Source organism: Daktulosphaira vitifoliae, unplaced genomic scaffold (genome assembly GCF_025091365.1).
Source record: "Daktulosphaira vitifoliae isolate Bord-2020 unplaced genomic scaffold, ASM2509136v1 Scaffold_4, whole genome shotgun sequence".
Taxonomy (NCBI): Eukaryota; Metazoa; Arthropoda; class Insecta; order Hemiptera; family Phylloxeridae; genus Daktulosphaira; species Daktulosphaira vitifoliae.
In genome coordinates this window covers 20,686,343-20,707,236 of record NW_026099575.1, presented here as the reverse complement: position 1 = coordinate 20,707,236, position 20,894 = coordinate 20,686,343, and the positions used below count along the sequence as shown (strand labels likewise).

General features: G+C 23.3%; 2 protein-coding genes across 6 annotated transcripts in view; both read right to left on the bottom strand.

Annotated features, from left to right (window-relative positions):
* Positions 1-8,471, bottom strand: part of LOC126906040 (estradiol 17-beta-dehydrogenase 8) — a 10,902-nt gene extending 2,431 nt beyond the window's left edge. The window contains exons 1-7 of one of the 4 annotated variants that reach the window (XM_050686265.1): positions 8,088-8,471; positions 7,899-8,015; positions 7,658-7,848; positions 7,406-7,584; positions 7,212-7,339; positions 6,283-6,585; positions 5,893-6,075 (exon numbers count right to left, since the gene is read on the bottom strand). In XM_050686265.1, the coding sequence (XP_050542222.1) occupies positions 6,548-6,585; positions 7,212-7,339; positions 7,406-7,584; positions 7,658-7,848; positions 7,899-8,015; positions 8,088-8,118 (684 nt within the window). In that variant the 5' untranslated portion in view covers positions 8,119-8,471 and the 3' untranslated portion in view covers positions 5,893-6,075; positions 6,283-6,547. Of the gene's footprint in view, positions 1-2,954; positions 3,612-5,892; positions 6,076-6,171; positions 6,586-7,211; positions 7,340-7,405; positions 7,585-7,657; positions 7,849-7,898; positions 8,016-8,087 lie in introns of those variants that run through there. The other 3 variants (XM_050686266.1, XM_050686263.1, XM_050686264.1) reach the window with 3 other exon arrangements.
* A 596-nt stretch (positions 8,472-9,067) lies between these two features.
* LOC126906038 (lymphoid-specific helicase-like) overlaps positions 9,068-20,894 on the bottom strand; it is a 15,271-nt gene continuing 3,444 nt past the window's right edge. The window contains exons 6-19 of one of the 2 annotated variants that reach the window (XM_050686259.1): positions 17,990-18,117; positions 17,445-17,508; positions 17,269-17,370; positions 15,349-15,531; positions 14,980-15,200; positions 14,696-14,918; positions 14,472-14,633; positions 12,955-13,058; positions 11,739-11,946; positions 11,419-11,655; positions 11,174-11,333; positions 10,764-10,868; positions 10,585-10,694; positions 9,068-9,264 (exon numbers count right to left, since the gene is read on the bottom strand). In XM_050686259.1, the coding sequence (XP_050542216.1) occupies positions 9,187-9,264; positions 10,585-10,694; positions 10,764-10,868; positions 11,174-11,333; positions 11,419-11,655; positions 11,739-11,946; positions 12,955-13,058; positions 14,472-14,633; positions 14,696-14,918; positions 14,980-15,200; positions 15,349-15,531; positions 17,269-17,370; positions 17,445-17,508; positions 17,990-18,117 (2,085 nt within the window). In that variant the 3' untranslated portion in view covers positions 9,068-9,186. Of the gene's footprint in view, positions 9,265-10,450; positions 10,695-10,763; positions 10,869-11,173; positions 11,334-11,418; positions 11,656-11,738; positions 11,947-12,954; positions 13,059-14,471; positions 14,634-14,695; positions 14,919-14,979; positions 15,201-15,348; positions 15,532-17,268; positions 17,371-17,444; positions 17,509-17,989; positions 18,118-20,894 lie in introns of those variants that run through there. The other variant, XM_050686260.1, reaches the window with a different exon arrangement.

Below are 20,894 nucleotides of genomic sequence, written 5' to 3'. Positions count from 1 at the left end.
TTATTACATAATTTTGATACCGTAGAATGTGGAGAATAGAAACAAACATTTATAAAATTATATTCAGTCTAATAGTATGTCAGAAAATGGTATACGGTCAATGTTTACTTTACCATAATCAAGGTAGGTTATCTACGACATATATAACCTGCAATTTAATTCATTTCTTTTACAGATTTATAGATAAGCAAGATGATTGCTAACTTAGCAATCACCTTATTAATAGCATTGCTAACCATAATTTATGAAGTGAATATAAAATTAATAGATGTACTGTAATAGTAACATTATAAATATATTAAATAAAATCGTATAAAATTCATTGTAGCTACTCCAAGTTAAACTGTTATACGTGTCTGTCCTTCATTTTATTTTTAACTTTCCAATTCACGAATTCAATAATTAAAAGTGTGATAACAATCTTTTAATTTAATTTTATGTTTAAGAACTTCATTTTTCTGATTTTTAAGGTAGAATGAATAAATTTAATTTTCTTATAAATTTATAATAATATAATATTTAATAAGATTTATAAAAATTTACGTTAGGAGTATTATAATTTATTATAAAAATAAAAATTTAATATCAAACCACAGCTGTAAAATTGTGTAATGAAAGTTATGACATTTTTTTGTCGATTAATTAAATTCATATTTTAAATTTAATTGTCTTCATTTCAACGAATTTATCCTCAATATCTCTATCCCAAGATAACAAACGATTATCAACAATTTAATGTTTTTATCCTTATATAAATAACATCAACTAGCCAGACCTGTTAAAATTAAAAACAAAATGACAGTGCCCTTTAGCAGACGGTTCAAAAATAATAAACTACATGGTTAAAAGAGAGAAAATTGTGATAATAGTGAAGTACTTATTTTTCTAATTCGTGAACAACAATATGTACTATTAGTTTGCAGGCTGTAAAAAATAGGATGAAACACATTTTATGAACACTTTCATAAATCGTCAAGTTAAAACTAAAAGTTACCAAAGTTTTTTATTAATAACTTTATCTAGTATAAAAATAACTAGAAATAATAAAATTTACTGACATAATTTAAATAAATTATAATTTTTGAAGTATTTTATTAGGATTTTAATATTTATGAATTGTAATTAATAAATTAGAACACACTATTTGCATATTTTAGCTTTTTTCAAAAACTAAAATAAATTATTTAAAAAAAACACATTAAAATTATCTTATCACATCTTATTCCTTTAAAACATTTTGCAGAATAATGGATTGATTAAAAGATGATTTCTACGATCGTATTTGTTTGAAAATATTTTTAGGTGCAGCGTTTTAACAAATTTAATTCATATTAATGATATAATTTCGAATAAAAATTTACATGCCATCTGAATGTTGATATATGATATTAATTAATGAGATTAACAAAACTGACTAGAATAAACTGATTGGTTACAAAATAACGGCTAAATATTTAGTGTAATTTTTGTGGTTATTTGTTATGAACATAATGAATAAAACAAACTTAACACAATAAAGAACTGAGATTCCATCATTGAAATTATTTTAACAGAAAAATTGAGTTAATTATAATAGGGTTCCTACATTCATTTGGTATTGTCAACTAGATTTTTAGTTATTCCAACAAAATTTAAGTGAAATCAACAATTTATACTGTGTATTTATTTTTACAATAACTTAATTTATTTTTATGTACAAAAATCTAGCCCTACTGTTAAAATGAAACGACATTCTTTAACTAAATTTTTTTTTCGCTAATTTAATGTCTTCAACGTAACTTTTGACAATATTTCGTAAATACTGCGTACTTTAAACATATGTTAAATTAAAGCTTATATTACGTACTATAAATTAAAAACAAAAATTTGTCCTGACGATTTATCTTCTACGTACAAATGTTTATCGTAGTTAAAAATATGATATTTTTTATGTTAAAATTTTCCATTTTATATTTTCAACTTTAAATTGCTATAGCTTCTTGAAAAATGTATAAATCAACCAAAATTTATGTTTCTAATTATTTTATTTATACCTCTTTCATCCGACATACTTTTTTTTAATCCACCAATTTATTAAAATTAAACACTATCTACAGATTTGCATCGAAACGTTTCTTGTGATAGTGATTTTAATCAGTGTCGAATATCATCTATATTTGTCACAACTATACACGATCCTGTTATTGTTTTTTTATTGCATTATAATTTTAAGTTTATTAACTACATTTAGCTAAAACATTAAGGGTCATTTAAAAACTTTCNGCACGATCCTACTGTGTTATTGTTTTTTTATTGCATTATAATTTTAAGTTTATTAACTACATTTAGCTAAAACATTAAGGGTCATTTAAAAACTTTCTATAACTTATTTATTGTTATTTTTACAAACATTATTTTACGTTAAATATCAATTCTTACGATTCGACAATGACAAAAATCATGAATTTTGCACCCTAAACTAAGAAAATATTACTGTAGTTCGTGACTTTAACTTTAACTCAAAAAAACTTATATAAAAAATAAATTTTGTAATACAGTAATGTAATTTATTTCTTTTGGTTGGCTTTCTTGTAAAATTAAAAAAAAAATTTATAATTAATATCAGAAAAGTATTTAAATGTAAGGAATGAAAGCAGTGACGGATCTAGAAGAAGTATGGGAATTGTAACTTCCCAAAGTAGATACAATATCATAATTTATTTTATTTTTTGTGACTGTATCGCCGTACCATATTAATTATCTACATTTTTTTAGGTATTTTGTTTCGAATTTTAAAGTAAAAAAAAATATCACCTTTCGAGGTCAATTTTGGAGCGAAAAAAGCCATTTGTGTTGAGATTATAAAATCTTAAATACGATTTTGGTTAATGGAATTACATATAACATGATTAGTGTATGTTTTGTAGTCTATTGCTACTCAAGAAGATACTTTTTAAGTAATTGTTATACATTACTTTTTCCACTCTTCAATTCTATTTGCTCGTCTGTTATTCCAGAGATGGAAGACACTAGACATAACGTTTTAAACAAAATTAATTATCAAAATTTCTAAAAATTAAAAATATGTTGTATGAATAACTATAAAATATTGTCAAACATAAAATTAATAATGTATAGTAAAACAATATTTGTTAAAAATTTATAATTTTTAAATGATAAATTTAAAAAATTAAAGTAGGATAAAAGTAGCCTTTCTATTCTTCAAACTACCTCATATAATAAACCATGATAAACGTAAAAAGTTATAAGCAGAACTGTGAATTATATACATTTAGAAAATTTGTTTCAGACTCTCTGAAGAGTCCCAAGTTTATATAGTAACTTTTAAAACAAGGTTATAAATTAAATTACCCAACAATTTTTAATAATTATTTTAAAAATATAATGGGATTAATATTTATTTTTACAGAATGTTATTCTTGAAATATTATAACCCATTTTTACATTTAAATGATACAAATTTCAAATAACATATTTGTTTTACAAACTAGCATGGAGTATAATTTTGCATAACAAGTTTAACAGCTAATATCCTCCACTAACCGGAATAGATGTTCCAGTCATATATGAACTTTTATCAGATGCTAAAAAAATTATGACTTCGGCAATTTCTGAAAAAATATTGACGTTTCAGTTGATTAAATAAAATACAACAATTAGTATTTAATTTATAACAAATAGTATAAAATTAAAAATGAGAAATTTATTTTATTTTTTTGTGAAGATAATTTTCAAGTAGTAGTTAAGGGTTTATACTGCAAAGAGGCCAATAAAAAGACATAGTTCTTTATCATGTTTTAGGTATAAATTGTATAGGCTTAATCCCTCAAATTTAAATATTGATCTCTACAAAATTTTGTTGAAACTGTATCTATGCCTTTTTATCTGCACTTAGTTATAACCACCATTAATATTATTCAATAAAGCTATATATACAAGATGATTCTTTTATCACAATCAATTTATTTGATCAAAAAATAAAACTGACATTTATTTTTCTTTTAATTACATACTTTTCTTATTTTATCAATTATGAAGTAATTTTTATATTCATTTATTATAACTTATAAGGGACTTAACTTAATTCTTTCAAATGGCATCATACATAATTAAGTAATTAAGTTAATAGATAATGAACTATGAATGTGTTAAAACTTTCGTGGATTGTAGTATTGCTTGAAATGTTTATGTATGTATCTACGTTTTCAGTTATGAGTTGACATTTCAGACTTGTTGCAACCTAAACCTGTACCACCTACAACCACTAGCCTGTATCTATCGCACTAAAAATGGACTCTGCAACAAGTCTGAAATGTCAACTCATAACTGAAAACGTAGATACATACATAAACATTTCAAGCAATAATGAACTAATTAAAAAAATAACTGGTTTATAACAGCCTTTGAACCAATATTTCACATGTTATTACAAGTTTTAGATAATGACTGGAGGTAAGGCATGAATGCTGCTATTTTTATCACTAGACATTTCTTGACCTCACTCTTCTTTGTTTATTGTCAATTATGACAATTATCTTAATTATCCTTAAAATATAGTAATGAGTAAGACACAATATAGTGATTTAATACTTATGAATACACAAACTGAAAATACAGAAAACATATCTGTTGGTTAAGTCATAATTGACAATAAACACTGTATTTTTGCAAATAACAATGTAAAACACCAAATTACTACCTGTATTTGTAATTCCTCAAATATTATACATAATTTTGAAAAATTATAAATGTCATTAACTAGCAAATTAAATTTTTTTGGACATTTTTAAAAAATAAGAAAAATAATACGAATAACATTCCTAATAATGTTACTAATGGTAATGTTTCTAGTAATATGTCTGATGTTGTAAATATATTTAAATCACATTTTGAGTCAGTTTACATTCCTTCTGGTGTTAATACAAATCTTGTTCCTTATTATAGTTCTAATATTAGTTTTAATTACTGTGATTTTACGGTTATTGAAATATTTGAGTCTTTACGTGCTTTATCAAATGATACTAATAGTGGTCCTTATCTAATCCCAGAAATAGTTTACCATAACTGTTATTTCTTACTTACTCGTCCAATTCAATTTATATTTAACTTATCACTTTCTACTGGTGCTTATCCAGATTTATGCTAGCTATATATATCCCATTTATAATTTCAAGTAATCATTATGATGTAAAAATTATCGTCCTATTTATCATCTAAGTGTACTTCCAAAATTATATGAAAAAATTTTAGAACCTAAATTATCTGTTTTGTTTAAAAATATATTTACAGATAGACAACAAGGCTATCGTAATGCTAAATCTACTATGATCAATTTATTAATGTATTATACAGATCTTGTCAAATTAGTTAGTAATGGTGCTCAGGTTGATGCAATATATACAGATCTTAAAAAGGCTTTTGATACTGTCTATGTGTGTATTCTTATAAAAAAATTAGAAAAATTTGGTTTAGGTGGATCAATGTCAAATTGGATCAAATCTTATTTATCAGATAGAATACAGTTAGTTAAACTAGGCGATTTTATATCTTCGCCTTTTAACGTGTCTTCTGGTGTACCACAGGGTGGTCATTTATCCCTGTTGTTGTTTTTGTTGTTCATGTATGATATTAAAGATGATTTCCATAATTGTAAATTTTTACTGTTTGCGGATATTCTAAAACTTTATATGCCTATTCATTCACAGTTAGATTTTATTAATCTGCAAGCTGACTTAGATAGATTTTTTGTATGGTGTTCGTTGAATGGTTTACACATTAATGCTCAGAAGTGCTCACAGATTTCTTTCACGTGATGTAAATCAAAGCTATACTTTCAGTACAGAATAGACAGTACTAAGCTGAATGTTGTGTCACAAATAAAAGACTTAGGAATTATTTTATCTCATGATTTATCTTTTAATAAGCATATTAGTATAATGTGTAATAAAGCTTCTTGTATGATTGGTTTTATTCGACGTAATTGTTCTGATTTCAGTAATGTAAATTGTCTTAAAGTTCTATATTTTTCTTCAATGGTTCACTCTATTTTTTAGTATGGTTCTAGTATCTGAAATCCTCATCAAAGTAGTTTAATTTTAAAAATAGAACATATTCAAAACCAATATTTGCGTTTCTTGGCATTTAAAANAATGGTTCACTCTATTTTTTAGTATGGTTCTATTATCTGAAATCCTCATCAAAGTAGTTTAATTTTAAAAATAGAACATATTCAAAACCAATATTTGCGTTTCTTGGCATTTAAAACTAATAAATTAAATTTACCCCTTGATAAGTTAGCTCGTGAGTATTATATAGATTCTCTTCAGATGCGTAGAAATTATAATGATTTACTTTGGTTATATAAATTAATCAATCATGAAATTAATTGTCCTGAATTACTGGAGAAAGTGCCTTTTAATGTTCCTCAGGTCAATACACGGGTACCTCATACATTTTATACCTCATTAAGCCCCACAAACTATAGTTTCTTTGAACCGATTAACAGAATGTTAAATTCAGGTAATTTATTGTTTAATTTTGATTTTCTTCATGATATTCCAACCAGGTTACAAACTCTTATAAATGCTAAATTAAAAAATTGATTAATTACTTATGTTACTCAATAATATTTGTATTTTTAGTTAATGTATTATTAATTTGAGAATTTAAGATTAAATTTGTTAATTTAGTGTATCTTTTTTTTTTTAATTGTACGTTTAGTTATTAGTACTGTATTTTGCTCTTTTGGACATTTATCTTTAATAAATAAATAAAAATAAAAAATATATCAACTCAAAAATTTTTTAATTTTATATCCAATAAACAGATGAAGTTACATTAAAAATTAAAATGCTATTTACTATTTAATAAAAACATCAACACATTTTATTAATTTCAAAATATGGTGCCGTTTGAAAAAACAAAGTTGACATCCTATCAAAGCATAAGGAATAAACTTATATGTAATACTAAAAAGTATTACTTAACTAATCATTCTATAAAATATGTAACTAAAAGTAGCTGAAAAAAAAAATTTCAAAATTATTTTTATTCTGTGAGAAATTGGATGGGTTATGATAAAAAAATCATATATATATACATATATCTACTTAAAAATTAAGGGAATAATTAAACTCTCTATATATAGGCCTATTCCTAGCACTAATCTTAATAATAAATTTAAATATACAATGTTTAAAAAATATATCAACCTTCAGAAACAGCAAATCTGCCTAATGGAACAGCAGATTTAAAGTAGTTCTTTACTTTTTCTGGTACTATATCAGTCATTGGAGTAATTGTAAAACCTGGTAAAACCGTATTACATCTTATATTATACCTAAAAAATATAACATAAATCAACATTTTTTTAAATTTTAAAGGAATTTTTTTTTTATCGACATACTTTGCCATTTCTAAAGCAACAGTTTTACTAAAAACTTCAACAGCTGCCTTACTAGCAGAATAATTACACTGGCCAATATTACCTTTTTGAGAAACTATACTACCAATATTAACAATAGAACCAGATAAATTTTTCTCTACTAATTGCTTGCATACGGCTTGAGTAACTACAAATGTACCCTAGTTAAGAAAAATATCTAAAATCTAATCAAATAGTACTGATACATAGTTTATCAATAGTTCCTTTGAATACCTTCATATTAACTTCAAAAACTCTTTCAAAATCTTGAACAGACATTTTTAATAAAAAATTGTCTCTTGTTATTCCTGCAGCATTGACTAAAATTGTAGGTGGAGCTAAATAATGAGAACATATTTGTTGAATAACATTATTAACAGAATCAGTATCGCATATATCAAGTTGATAACTTCTATGTTCCCCACCTAAAAATGTTAATGTTAACTATCATAAATTTTAACTCATTAAAAATTACCTTTAAGATCTTCAATAGTTGATTGTACTTGATTGATATTTACATCAGCAGCTACAACTTTAGCTCCTTCTAAAGCCATTTGTTTACATATAGCTTTTCCAATCCCGCCACCAGCTCCTATTATAAAAATTAATATGAACAGATAAAATAACAAAGAGTTGCTAATTATTTATAACAATTTATGCATACCTGTAATAAATGCTAATTTTCCCAACAGCATTTTTATTATAAGAGATTTTAGATCGAGTGAAATCAAATCTTATGGAATATTTAGTATTTAAAATTCTTCTTTGATAGTTTTAGTCTTATCTCGTAAAACTAAATTTTTTATAGCTACATGATTTTGCATAAAGAATATAAGGAAATATTTAGTTCATATACGGAATGATTAATGTAAATATGCATAATAGTTTTCAATGAGTTTTTATCAAAAATGAAAAATTGCTTTCTATTCCATTCAAATGTATTAAGAGTGGTAGATCTAGTTTAACAAAACTATCTATCGAGTGATAAATTCAATAGAAATAAAACATAGTAATAATAATTGAAAAAAATTAATTATTTGAATTAATCAACTTAAATAAGCAGTTTGTATATATCACTTGGTATAATAAAGAAAAAATTATTTTCTTATCAAATTAATTACGTTTAATTTTATTAGTTGCCACTAATATCAATCTTTTATTAAAAAAAAAAAATTAGTATTCTAAAAGTAGAATTTTTTCTAGACTTGCATAATCGTTATGGTGATAATATAAAAAGAACCAATTATGTTATTTTTACATTATCATTCTAACTCTTGTTATAAGGTCTGTCCGCGTCTCAAATCATTCAATTTAAATAAGTGTTAATTAAAAAATATATTTTTAAAAGTAGTTATCACCCTTTCATATTTTTTCATAAAACAAACTTGAAATATTAAGTTAATATTCTTAAGCAGGTTGATAATAAAGCTTAAACAAAGCTTATCCATAAGAGTTTATTATAAATATGGAACCAAGTGTGATATTTGTATTAATAATTGTTCTTACACAATTATATGTTAATGATTAAAGTATTAAAAATATTTTAGAGTAGATAAATATTATTCTGTAGTAATAGTAAGACTTTCTTATTTGCCTTTTTAAGCCAATTAAGCGACCTCCCTCAAAAGGGGAAGTTTTCTTAAACATTGATACTTCAGGAAGGGTGGTTAGTCTGTCACTGGAAAATGGTATGGTGACTCCAATCACCAAACTGATCTCTCGCTCGATCAACAAATCCACTGCCTATAACCGAGTTTTGTACCTCAGGCACTGTGTATCAAGCACTGCCACATTACCGTCTCCTCCACGCCATCCCACAATAACAGTAAGACTACATAAAACTATAATAATTCATATTCATTATTATACTGTTATAGTTTTTAGTATATACAGGGTGATTTTTTTATCATAACCCACTCAATTACTTACAGAATAATAATAATTTAAACATTTTTTTTTTTCATTATTTTTAGTTACACATTATTCTTGAATTTTTAACTATGTAATACTTTTTAAGTTCATCCCTTATGCCTTGGAAGGGGGTCAACTTTGTTTTTTTAAATGGTAACACATATTTTTAATTTAATAAAATGTTTGAGTTTTTAATTTAATAGTAAATGGCATTTGAATTTTTAATATAACTTAATTCGTTTATTAGATATAATCATTTAAAGTTTCAAATTTTTGAATTAATATACAGGTATAATACACAAGGGATTACAAATACAGGTAGCTAATTGGTTTTTTATAACATCGATATTAGCAGGTACACAGCATTGTTATTATCAATTGTAGTAAGGCACATTGTTATGAGTTTATAAATACACTAACTGACAATACAGAAAGTATATCTATTGATAATCATAATTGATAATAAACAATCCGTGACTGAGACAGCAATGTCATAAAAATCCAATTAGCTACCTGTATTTACAATCCCATGTGTATTATACATGTATATTAACTCAAAATTTTGAAACTTTAAATGTTTATATCTAATAAGCTAATAAAGTTATATTAAAAATTCAAATGCCATTTACTATTAAATTAAAAACTCAAACATTTTATTAAATTAAAAATATGTATTACCATTTAAAAAAACAAAGTTTACTCCCCTCCAAGGCATAAGGGATGAACTTAAAAAGAATTACATAGTTAATAATTCAAGAATAATGTGTAACTAAAGATAATAAAAAAAAAAAATGTTTAAATTATTATTATTCTGTAAGTAATTGAGTGGGTTATGATAAAAAAATCACCCTGTATACCCATTATACTAGTAAACTGTCAATTATTTTTGAAAAATTAAAAAATAAATGAATTTTTATTTAAATTTTTGTACATAATGTATAATTTTAGATTTAATGTACTTGTATAATTTTTATTTATAAGCCATACAATTTAACAAAATAAAAATAGATACACTTAATTCATAAAAACTTAGACTGTCATATATAATGAGAAAATTTACATTTAGAAAATATTATATTATTCACTTGATCAATGTATAAATCAAATACTACAGCCTAGATTTTTAATATAAATTTTATTATAAATCATATTTATCATATTTAATTATCTTAACACTTTATAAAAATAAAAAATACTGTTCAAAAAAAAAAAAGTGTTTTAATAAATTAATTTACAAAATAATATCATACTGAGGTAAGAACTTTAAAGTGGTTAGCAGATTTTGATGTATTTGAGTGGACAGTTGAAGTTATCATATCTGAACGATCCAATAGTGCATCCAATTCTTCATCAGTAAAAACTAAAGTTTTTAGTAAATAATGTTAAATAATTATAAATCAAAAATTATATTAAAAAAACTTATACTTACTAAAACCGTTAGATTGAATTTTTTTATTATAATCAGATGATTCCAATAAACTCATTAATTCTTCAATTGTAGTTAATGATATTTTCGAACTTCTATTAAATGTACCTAATAAATAAAATAACAAATAGCATCAACATTTAAAAATATTACATACATAAATAAGTAACTATGAAAATTAAAAAATATTTATCAGAGATTGGAATTCAGAGATTTTTTTAAAAATGACATTTTATTAAAATCAAAAATCAACTACTAAAACATATATTTAAGCCACAAAGATATGACAAATTCGATAAATTTTTTTAAAAAATAATACTGGCATTTTTAGGGTATACTAAAAATATATTTGTTATTATTATTTTTTGAATACTTCTAAAAAATTAATCAATTCTTTATTTTAACTTCATTACCATTTCCAATAACCATTTTTTCGAGTTTTCTTTTTGCTACAGCACGATCTAAAATCCTTTCATCTACAGTATCTTTTGAACATAACCTATAAACAACAACAGGCTTCTCTTGGCCCATCCTATGACATCTATCTTGTGCTTGTAAGTCAGCTTGAGGATTCTTAAAAGCATAAGTAATAATTACAAAATCAAAATTAAAAGCCAGACTATTCATGTTATAATATTTAATGTTAATAATATTTTACCCAATCACTATCAAATATTATAACAGTATCAGCAGCAGTAAGATTTAAACCAAGTCCTCCAGCACGTGTTGATATCATCATCACAAAACAAGATGGATCAGTATTAAATATTCTCATGTTTTCAACACGCTCTTGAATAGACATTGTACCATCTAATCGAGTAAATTTGTAAGAACGGTACATCAAGAATTCTTCTATAATATCTAATATCATTACCATTGTTGAAAACAGTAACACCTTCAAATAACACAATATAATTTTATAACTTTGCAAAAACGGAACATTCTTTTTTTTATATAGATTATATACTATAAACATACCTTATGTCCAAGAAATTTTAATTTAGATAACATAGCATCTAGAACTTGAAACTTTCCACTAACTTTCACAATATCCTCATCTACTCTTATTTGTTTAGTACCTTTAATTAAAGGCATATGAACAAGATAAGGGTGATTCGCAATTTTTTTTAGCTGTACAAAAGGATTTGTCATGACAACAGAAATTGCAGTATCTGGACTTTCCACACTAGAATAAATTTAAAAAATAGTTCAGATAAAAAAAAAACAATTAATACTTGTTTTAATATAACATTAAATTTGAAGAAAAATAAAACTTTAAAATACATGAACAATATCAATAAATTTTTCAGTTTTAAATTTAATAGGGTGACTTATAAGTATTGCCTAATTTTAAATAATTTTTTACTATTTAAATAATAAAGCTCATGCTACTGTGCAAATGCATGGACTCTATTTATATATATTATGCTTGAAATGTTGACCTACAAAGATTGTATTTTTAATTTCATACTGTAAACATATATTTTTCATTAAATAGTTTTTTTATATTCTAATATTCTAAAAAAATAAAAAAGCTTTCATTTATTATACAAATTAAATGATTAAACATATTAATATGAAAAAAAAATAAAGTTTTTATGTTCACCATAACTTAAATGTTTTTATTCTTAAAACTAACTAAATCATTACAACAAATAATACATTAAAAGTTTACAATATTTTAAAGATTTTTAATTTGAAATAAATTGAAATTCTAAGTCTTTCTGGATCTTATAATAACTCAATAAATTTTATGAAATAATTTAAAAAATAAAAATAAAATTAATGCTTATCTAAAATATTTTCGAATAAATTTTTTTTTAATCTATACCATGTTTAAAAAATTTTCTTTACATATTTTTTAGTTAATTATTATATTTTAAAAAGCTTAAATCAATAGCTTATTTTTTCTGTGCATCTTTTGATCACACAAATTAAAATAAAACAAATTCTCTTAAGTAGTGTATCAATAGTCAATTGTTTTGACTATTAAAAAGGGTACCAAGCAAATGAGAATAGCTGATAATTTTTTTTTATTATTCTATATAATATAAAAGGCGCTTTTATATGAGTGAAAAAAATTTCATAGATTTTTTTTAAAAAAGGTAAAAACTCGCATTAATGTAAAATTTGTTTTTTTAGTTTATTTTGGAGGAGCTAAATGTAAAAAATATAAAATATTTCAACAACTTACATTTCTTCATCAGATTCATATTTTACAGCTGAAATATCAGTGTATTCAACAATACGTTCAACACATTTTCTTTTAGGCCTTGGACCATCTATAATTACAGACTCCTTTAATTAAAAATTAAAAATATATTATCAATTTATGTCAGTAATGTTACACAATATTAACAATCAGACATGGAATCTAATTGTGTATAAAAAAAAAGTGAAGTTAGCAGTTTTTCTTTCTGTTCTTATCAATATTTATTTAGTGTTCAAAGTTATTATCAAAAAACACTAGTTTAATTTTTAATTATAATTTTGTGGCCGTGCCTGAAGTATCTCAAAGATTTTTTTTAACATATTTGATTAAACACTAACAAAACATAGAATGGTTTATGAAAATCATCAAATGTCATAGATGGCCAAAATTACAGTTACTAAACGCTGTCATAATAAGTGTAAATTTTTTTTTTGCAAAATAAAAGGCTATTAAAGACACAGCTCAATTTTTATAAAATTTGTAGTTAAACATCTCATATTGTGTATAAAAACACTCCTTTAAATTAATACCAGAAAATTCTATCCATGTGCATTAGTTATTAAGATATACAATGATTAATACTATAAACATAGTTGTATGATATAGGATTTTAAAATTTAATTTATGGTATCCTTAATATTTTAAGATATTAAGCTACTTTCTTTTTGATACATATTAACTTCAACACGAAGCTGAGAAGGTATTGGTATTACTATGTGTTTTTTTTTTTTGTCTGTTACCACTTTTTCTCAGCTCTCACCGAACAAATATCTTTCAACGATACGTCAAAAGATCACAAATTGTATCTAGTCAAAAACACTACCCTTAATAATTGAAAAAATTTCCCTCGTTACCCGTAAATGGAGGAAACCTCCAAAAAAATTACAAATTTAAAAATCGCTAATTTTCGAAATTTTTTCAATTTTTTTTTCTAAAAATGTTATTTCTTTTTCAAAAATGAACAAATCAGTATAGTTTTTTTTTTATAGATGCTTGATGTCTTTACCTTTAATTTGGTATATTTTTTTTATAAATCTGACCCTTTACCAGCCCACAGAGGGGGATTTAAAATGACAACATTTTTACAAAAAATTAACTTTTTCAACTTAACTTTTAAAANGAAAAATTAACTTTTTCAACTTAACTTTTAAGTGTTTTGGAAATACTGACACTTTTATATATATCTTAAATTAAAGATAATGTAATATATTTTATTAAGGAAAAAAAAAATTTCGGACTTTATTTTGGCTACCAAATGCTATTTTTGTGTGAAAATTCTCGATTTTATTTTTTACATTTTTAACTTTATTATGCTATAACTTATTGAAAAGTGTATAGATCAACACAATTTTTTTATGAGAAATAATATTTTTTAATAATCCCTTTTTCATTCGACATACTTTATNTAAATATTTGTAGTTTTAAATTTTATAAGCTACACGTGATCTACTCTTATAATATAATTAATAAAATATTCAAAATTTATTTAATTTTTTTACTTTTTGCTGTTTTAGTAGTACTTCCATGTGTTTATTTAATGTTGCTTTATATAATTCCTGCTGTCTTTCAGTAACTGGAGCATAAATAACAACTTCTTTTTTAGGAGGAAGTTTTAAATCAGTTTCTTTTTTTTCACGTCTTAAAATGAAAGGCTTAATAACCTACAAAATATTTTGTCTTAAATTAATATCATACAAACCCAATATTAAAAAATAAAACAAACCTTTTGAATAATATCCAAAATTTCATTTTTTTTTGCCATACTTGCAATTTTAATATTATCGTCAAAGAAATCATCAACTACAAACCATGAATTAAAATCTTCTAACTTATCAAATAATTTGGGCATTAACAAATTGAGTAAAGACCAAAGTTCTGTCATATCATTTTGAATTGGTGTTCCAGTGAGAATAAGTTTATTTGCACACTTAAATTCTCTCATAGCTCTAAAAAATAATTATCAGTTAAAAATATATATATATTTCAATAATAATTTATAAAATTTACTTAGATGTTAGTGCGTTGAAATTTTTAAGTTTGTGTCCTTCATCTACAGTTATGTATTTCCAATCAATTGTTGACAAAAATTTTATATCTACACGCATTACCTCATATGTAGTTATAATTATAGGATAACAATTCATATCATTTACTCTGTGAGTTTTTTTAAACTTAGATCGAGCAGCAATTCTTTCAGTTTCTGAACCATGGTAAAGTAAAGAAGGTAGCTATGTAAATAAAATAAAATATAATATATAGAATTTACAGTATGTAAAGCAATAGATTTCAATTATACTTATTGTTTGTAATAATTGACCTGTTTTATTACTTTTAAACAATCTGTATAATAATTAACTTGAAAATTTATAGATTCACCTCAGGGGAAAATTTAGTGAATTCCGACAACCAATTAGGTATAGTAGAAAGAGGAGCAATAACAAGAAAAGGACCTTTAATATTCATTTCAATAAGAAAACAATAGAATGCTATTGTTTGAATAGTTTTACCAAGACCCATATCATCAGCTAAAATACCATTCAATCCATTTTCGAACAAAGTCTGAAATTTAAATAATATTTAATACAATAATACACCAATAAAACCTTAATTATCAAAATATAGCTAAAATTTTGTAGAGTATCTAAGACAGTTCAGCTCTAGACATTTTTATGACAAATTTTAATTAATGTTTATCTATATTGCATTTAATGATGTGAAATCATACATTTCCGATTCAAATTCAAATAATTTTCAAAAATATTATTTATAGGGTTTTTTTTTATTATATTATACATCATTGTAAAATGGACCATCAAGTTTAATAATGGTCATTTCTCAATTTATTGATTTAGCTACAAAAAATGTCATCAATAAAATTTGAGATATAGTCTACTTTAAATAAAGTTAATCAATTATTCCACTTTATAATTTTTAAGTTTCTTAAAATTTCTTATTTAGAAGTAACCAAATTCATACTTGATGGACAAATTGAGCTTATTTTACAGTAATTATGTATTTTATTTTTATTTTTAAATTTTCTATTGTATCAACACTAAGCCAATTAGTTGTTAAATAGTATAGTTAACTAAATAAGTACTTATCCTAAAGTTGTTATAATTTAATCAAAAATAATGGCACGAAAAGAGCTAAAAAATTAAAAATTAATTCATTTTTTCTTATTAGACAAATAATTAAAAAATATCCCTAATGTATTCTAAAACTTATTAAAAGAAAAAATTGTGAACATTTTAAACTGATATAAAAAAATTAGCACATGTGTGCATTGCCTCCAAAGTTAAGTAAAATAGATATATAAAAAAAAATAAACGTTTCTTCACTTAAATTTTTTTTTATATCAAACAAAAATAAATAAAAATAATGTGGGGTTGCCATATGAAAATCTGAAGTTGATACAAGTTCTAAGTATAAGGGATAATGATAGAAATTTAATTTTTCTTGTGAAATAGCTCATCAAAGATACATAATGATTAAAAAAAAAAAAATTCTTTATGACATTGATATTTTTAAAGATATTACATGAGACATAGTTAGCTGATCATCCTGTATATATAAATAGAGTTCATCAGAGTTAATATCTTCAAAAACATATAATTCAGCAAACATTTTGCTTTTTAAAAAAATAATATTTGCAGTTTTGGACTATATTATTATATTTTTTATTATTTGTCCTTTATGAGAAAAAAATATTTTTTTAATTTTTATATTATTAAAAATAGCTATTCTTAAGCATATTTCTTGCAAAAAATTAAAAGTTAATAACAATATTAAAATAAATACTTATTGAGTTACAAGCATTTTAATAAATGTAGTGAGTAAATTGTGCAGGCGAGGCATATGTTGTAAATATACAACAATGTAAGTTATACCTAATACTGCACTACCTATCTTTTCAATGTATTAGAATAATTGTAACTCTAAGTACTTATTCTATAGTTTTTATCGACTCATCAAAATATTTTTGTATAAGGCTATCGTTAAAAATATATTTTATAAAAGAGGTAATAGAGACCAGAATTAAAAAAAAAAGAGACCATTTTTAAAATAAATTTATTATTTATATCACAAGTACATTTTATAAGTGCCGTCAGAGGAGAGGGAGAGAAAATGCTAATTTTTGTCAGAAACTACATATATATTTTTTTTAATTAAATAAAGGCTGCAACACTAAAATCCATTGGCTGTATATACTTTTATTTCAAGATATAATATTATAATTTTATTAAATTAAATATAGGAATTTTTAATTTTTAAATTAATTAAAAAACAATCATTTACCCTAATCCACAGTAATCCTTCCACTTGATGAGTCTTTAAAGAACCATTAAATAGTTTTGGTTGTTTAAATAAACTTAAGTAGTAGTCATCTTCAATTATGTCCTAAAAAAATTTATCATAAGAGATTAATATTGTAAAATTTTGTAGTTTTGCTCATAAAATAATAATTAACTTACATTAGTTAATTGATTATTCAGTGGTAGATTTTCATTCATCTTCTGAGCATTTTTCAGTTCTCTTCTAAAATAATAAAAAAAAAATACTAAAATTTAATACAAAGTGGAATAGATCAGATCAACTGACAACTCTTATAACTTTTGATACAGATAATATTAAGTAATATTATTTTTCTAACATTTAAGCATTCTTAGATAATGTTAAATTCATATTTTTTATTATTTATTTAATAATATAAAAAAAATATTATATTTTTTTCAAAATTTTAAGTAATTTTTAATACTTTTCTTGCAATAATTTTTAATGAGACAATAACAATTCTAAAATAAATCTTTCTTAGAATTATTATTTACTTAAAAATTTTTATAAGAAAAGTACTAAAAAACCATTTTAAAATTTTGTAAATTAAAAAAATAATTTTATATTTATTTTTAAATGAATAATAAAAAATTACTCTGATTATAGTCTAAAAACACAAAAATTGTTTTAAAAAAAATTACAAAAATGTAAATGATATTTATAAAAATGAAACATACAAACTTACTTTATAATTTGAAGTTTACATTTTTTTAATCTTGATTCAAATAAATTTGTTAATTTGGTACTATTTTCTAATAATACTAGTAAGTTTTTAAATCTTTTTTCCTTTTCTTCTATATTAAGGTCATCAACCTAAAATTTCAATATAATTATATTGTAACATATAACAAATAAATTTTATAATTAATTATTCAAAAATCTACCTATCAAATCAGAAAATCCAAAACTAGTAAGGTTATAAAAAGCAAAAGTAAAATATCTAATATGCTTTACTCAGGAGAAAACAACAAAATTAATATCAAATCAAATCAGAAGAAAAAAAATCTCCTTTAATAGACATTGTTTATCAATCAATTTGGAATGACATCACAGTAATCCTCAATATTATTCATGTTACATTTAATATTGATGTAATGTAAACTCAATTAAAAATTCGAGCCGTAATGAGGCTCAATTGTTCCAAGAACCAAAAAGTTTCTTTTTAGGAAGTCACAATAAACTATTCCATTTCCCAGTAAAGAGCCATTTACAGCTCTAAAATTTATATATTTTTAACTGTTATTTAAAAATAAATGAAATACAAATAATAATAACAATATAGTTATAATTATAATATTTAATGTTATAATTTTCCCTGTAGATAGGGAATAAGAGTACTTCCATGGCCCCTCTGCCAGTCGTAAGAGGCGACTAATGAGGTTGTGTCAGGTCGACAGCCAGCATAAAAATTATTGTCAAAAAAGTATGAGGAATTCTGAACAAAGAGCTGACCCCAAGTAGTTGGGTTTACAGAGAGGAAGAAGAAAAAAAAATTTAATGATATAATTAAAAAATAATAGACTAAGAGTCCTATTTCTCAAAAAAAAAAATATATATATACATATTAAAATTAAAATTTTACAACAGGTACTAGATGATATTTTGTAAATTTAACATTATTTTTAGTCAAATAATAATAGGATAACTGGGGGAAGACAATTACTCGAATTTCTTCACAACTGGTAAAAACACATTTCATAGTAAGATTTTTTTTTAAGTATTAATTAAAGTATGATGCTTAGAGGTAAAGCTATAATTTATTCTAATCAAAAATATAGTTTCACTTTTTTGTTAACAGTCATTTTAAAATTATGAGATTTTCAATATAATTTTTCTCATACACGTTCAAGAGAACTTCAGCAACAAAATAGTTTGTTCCTTGTATAACTAGTTATGATAACAAAAGTTACTTCTATTTAATAGAGGTGTCAAGCCTGTAAGATATAATACTGTAGTCTGTGTTGAGATTAAAGAATAACAAAATGAAAGAAACATATATACTTTAGTATGGTCAGTGACAGAAGAATGAAAAAAGCCAACACTTATCTAACGACAATATAAATTGCAGTCTTTTCGGAAGGAATCAATATGGATAAATAATTTGATTTTAATTGTATTTATTCTACTTGGTTGCCTTTTCTAGCAGTCAGAAGTAAATATAATGAATTTTAACATTGCTGTCAAAAATTCATTTGCACATTCTTTTGCGCAATAAAAAAAAAAAAATTAAATAGACATAATAAAAACTATAAGCGGTCCACCTTCAAATTTGTTATACGTTATACATATTAAATTAAATAAAAAATTAAATTTTTTAAAGAATCAGCTATCGTTTTAAAAATAATGTTAAATATTATACAAAATGGAACAAATTTATAATTGACAAATGTATTTAAAAATGAATTGCCCATGATAATCTATTATTATTTTTAATTAATTTTATAAAATAAATCTTAATTTAATAAAATTGTAACCTTAATATAATATAGTAAACTGCTTCATTACTAAGGAATTCCAAACAAATTTACACAAAAATTTGAGTAGCATCAAAAACCATCAAGATGGCTGGAATTACCCTAATCCTTCAAGTTAAATTAATTAAAATGATAAATCAATTATTTTAGTTAATGTGGTAATAAAAGTGCTAGTAGATGCATAATATTGATTTTTTATTTGAATTTTCTTCACATTTCAATTTGAGTTTTAACATGACCAGTATTACCCTAATGTTGGGGTATGCTAGTCAAATTTAATTAAAAAAAAAAAAGATTTAAAAAAATAAATATTGATTTGAACAAATTGGAACTTTTACATGATGCAGCCTACATCTTAATGCTTAATTTCCAAGTTCTTTCAAAATATTTAGATAAAAATGATTTAAGTTACATCAAATATCACTTATCTAACTAAAATTTCTCTAATCACACTAATGACAGATTAAACTACAGAGCTGTTCTATAATTAAACTAACATAAACTACACAATTATAATTTATATAAGAATTTATAATTTAAAAATGCAATTAATTTAATTAAATCCATTATTTTATTATTTACACAGAAATTTTATTTTCTTGTACTTATACTGTAGTATTTCTATATAATATTCCCTCAAATCATGGATATTAATCAAGTTTTCAAAAACATTTTTCTTATTATTATAAAATTATAATATATTTCACTTTGTTATATTTTTTTATAATTTAAAATAAAATCTTAAATAGACATAAAAATATCAATTTATTCACCATAAATACAATATTTATATTCTATTAACAACATATAAACAAAAACCCAGCACAGGGGGGTCGCGGCACAGTGGTTACGTGGCATAGTTGGATCAAGTATAATGATATCTGACAGTGATTAAAATCACTATCAAAAAAAAACGCTTCGATGCAAATCTTTAGATAGTGTTTAATTTTAAAAAATTGGTGGATTATTCCAAAAGCTTCATAAACTGCTAGTTCCTTATTAATATCCTGATTAAGACAAAGTATGTAGAATAAAAAAGAGATTATTAGAAAATAGTATTTCCCATAAAAAAATTATATTGATCAATACACTTTTCAATAAGTTATAGCATTATAA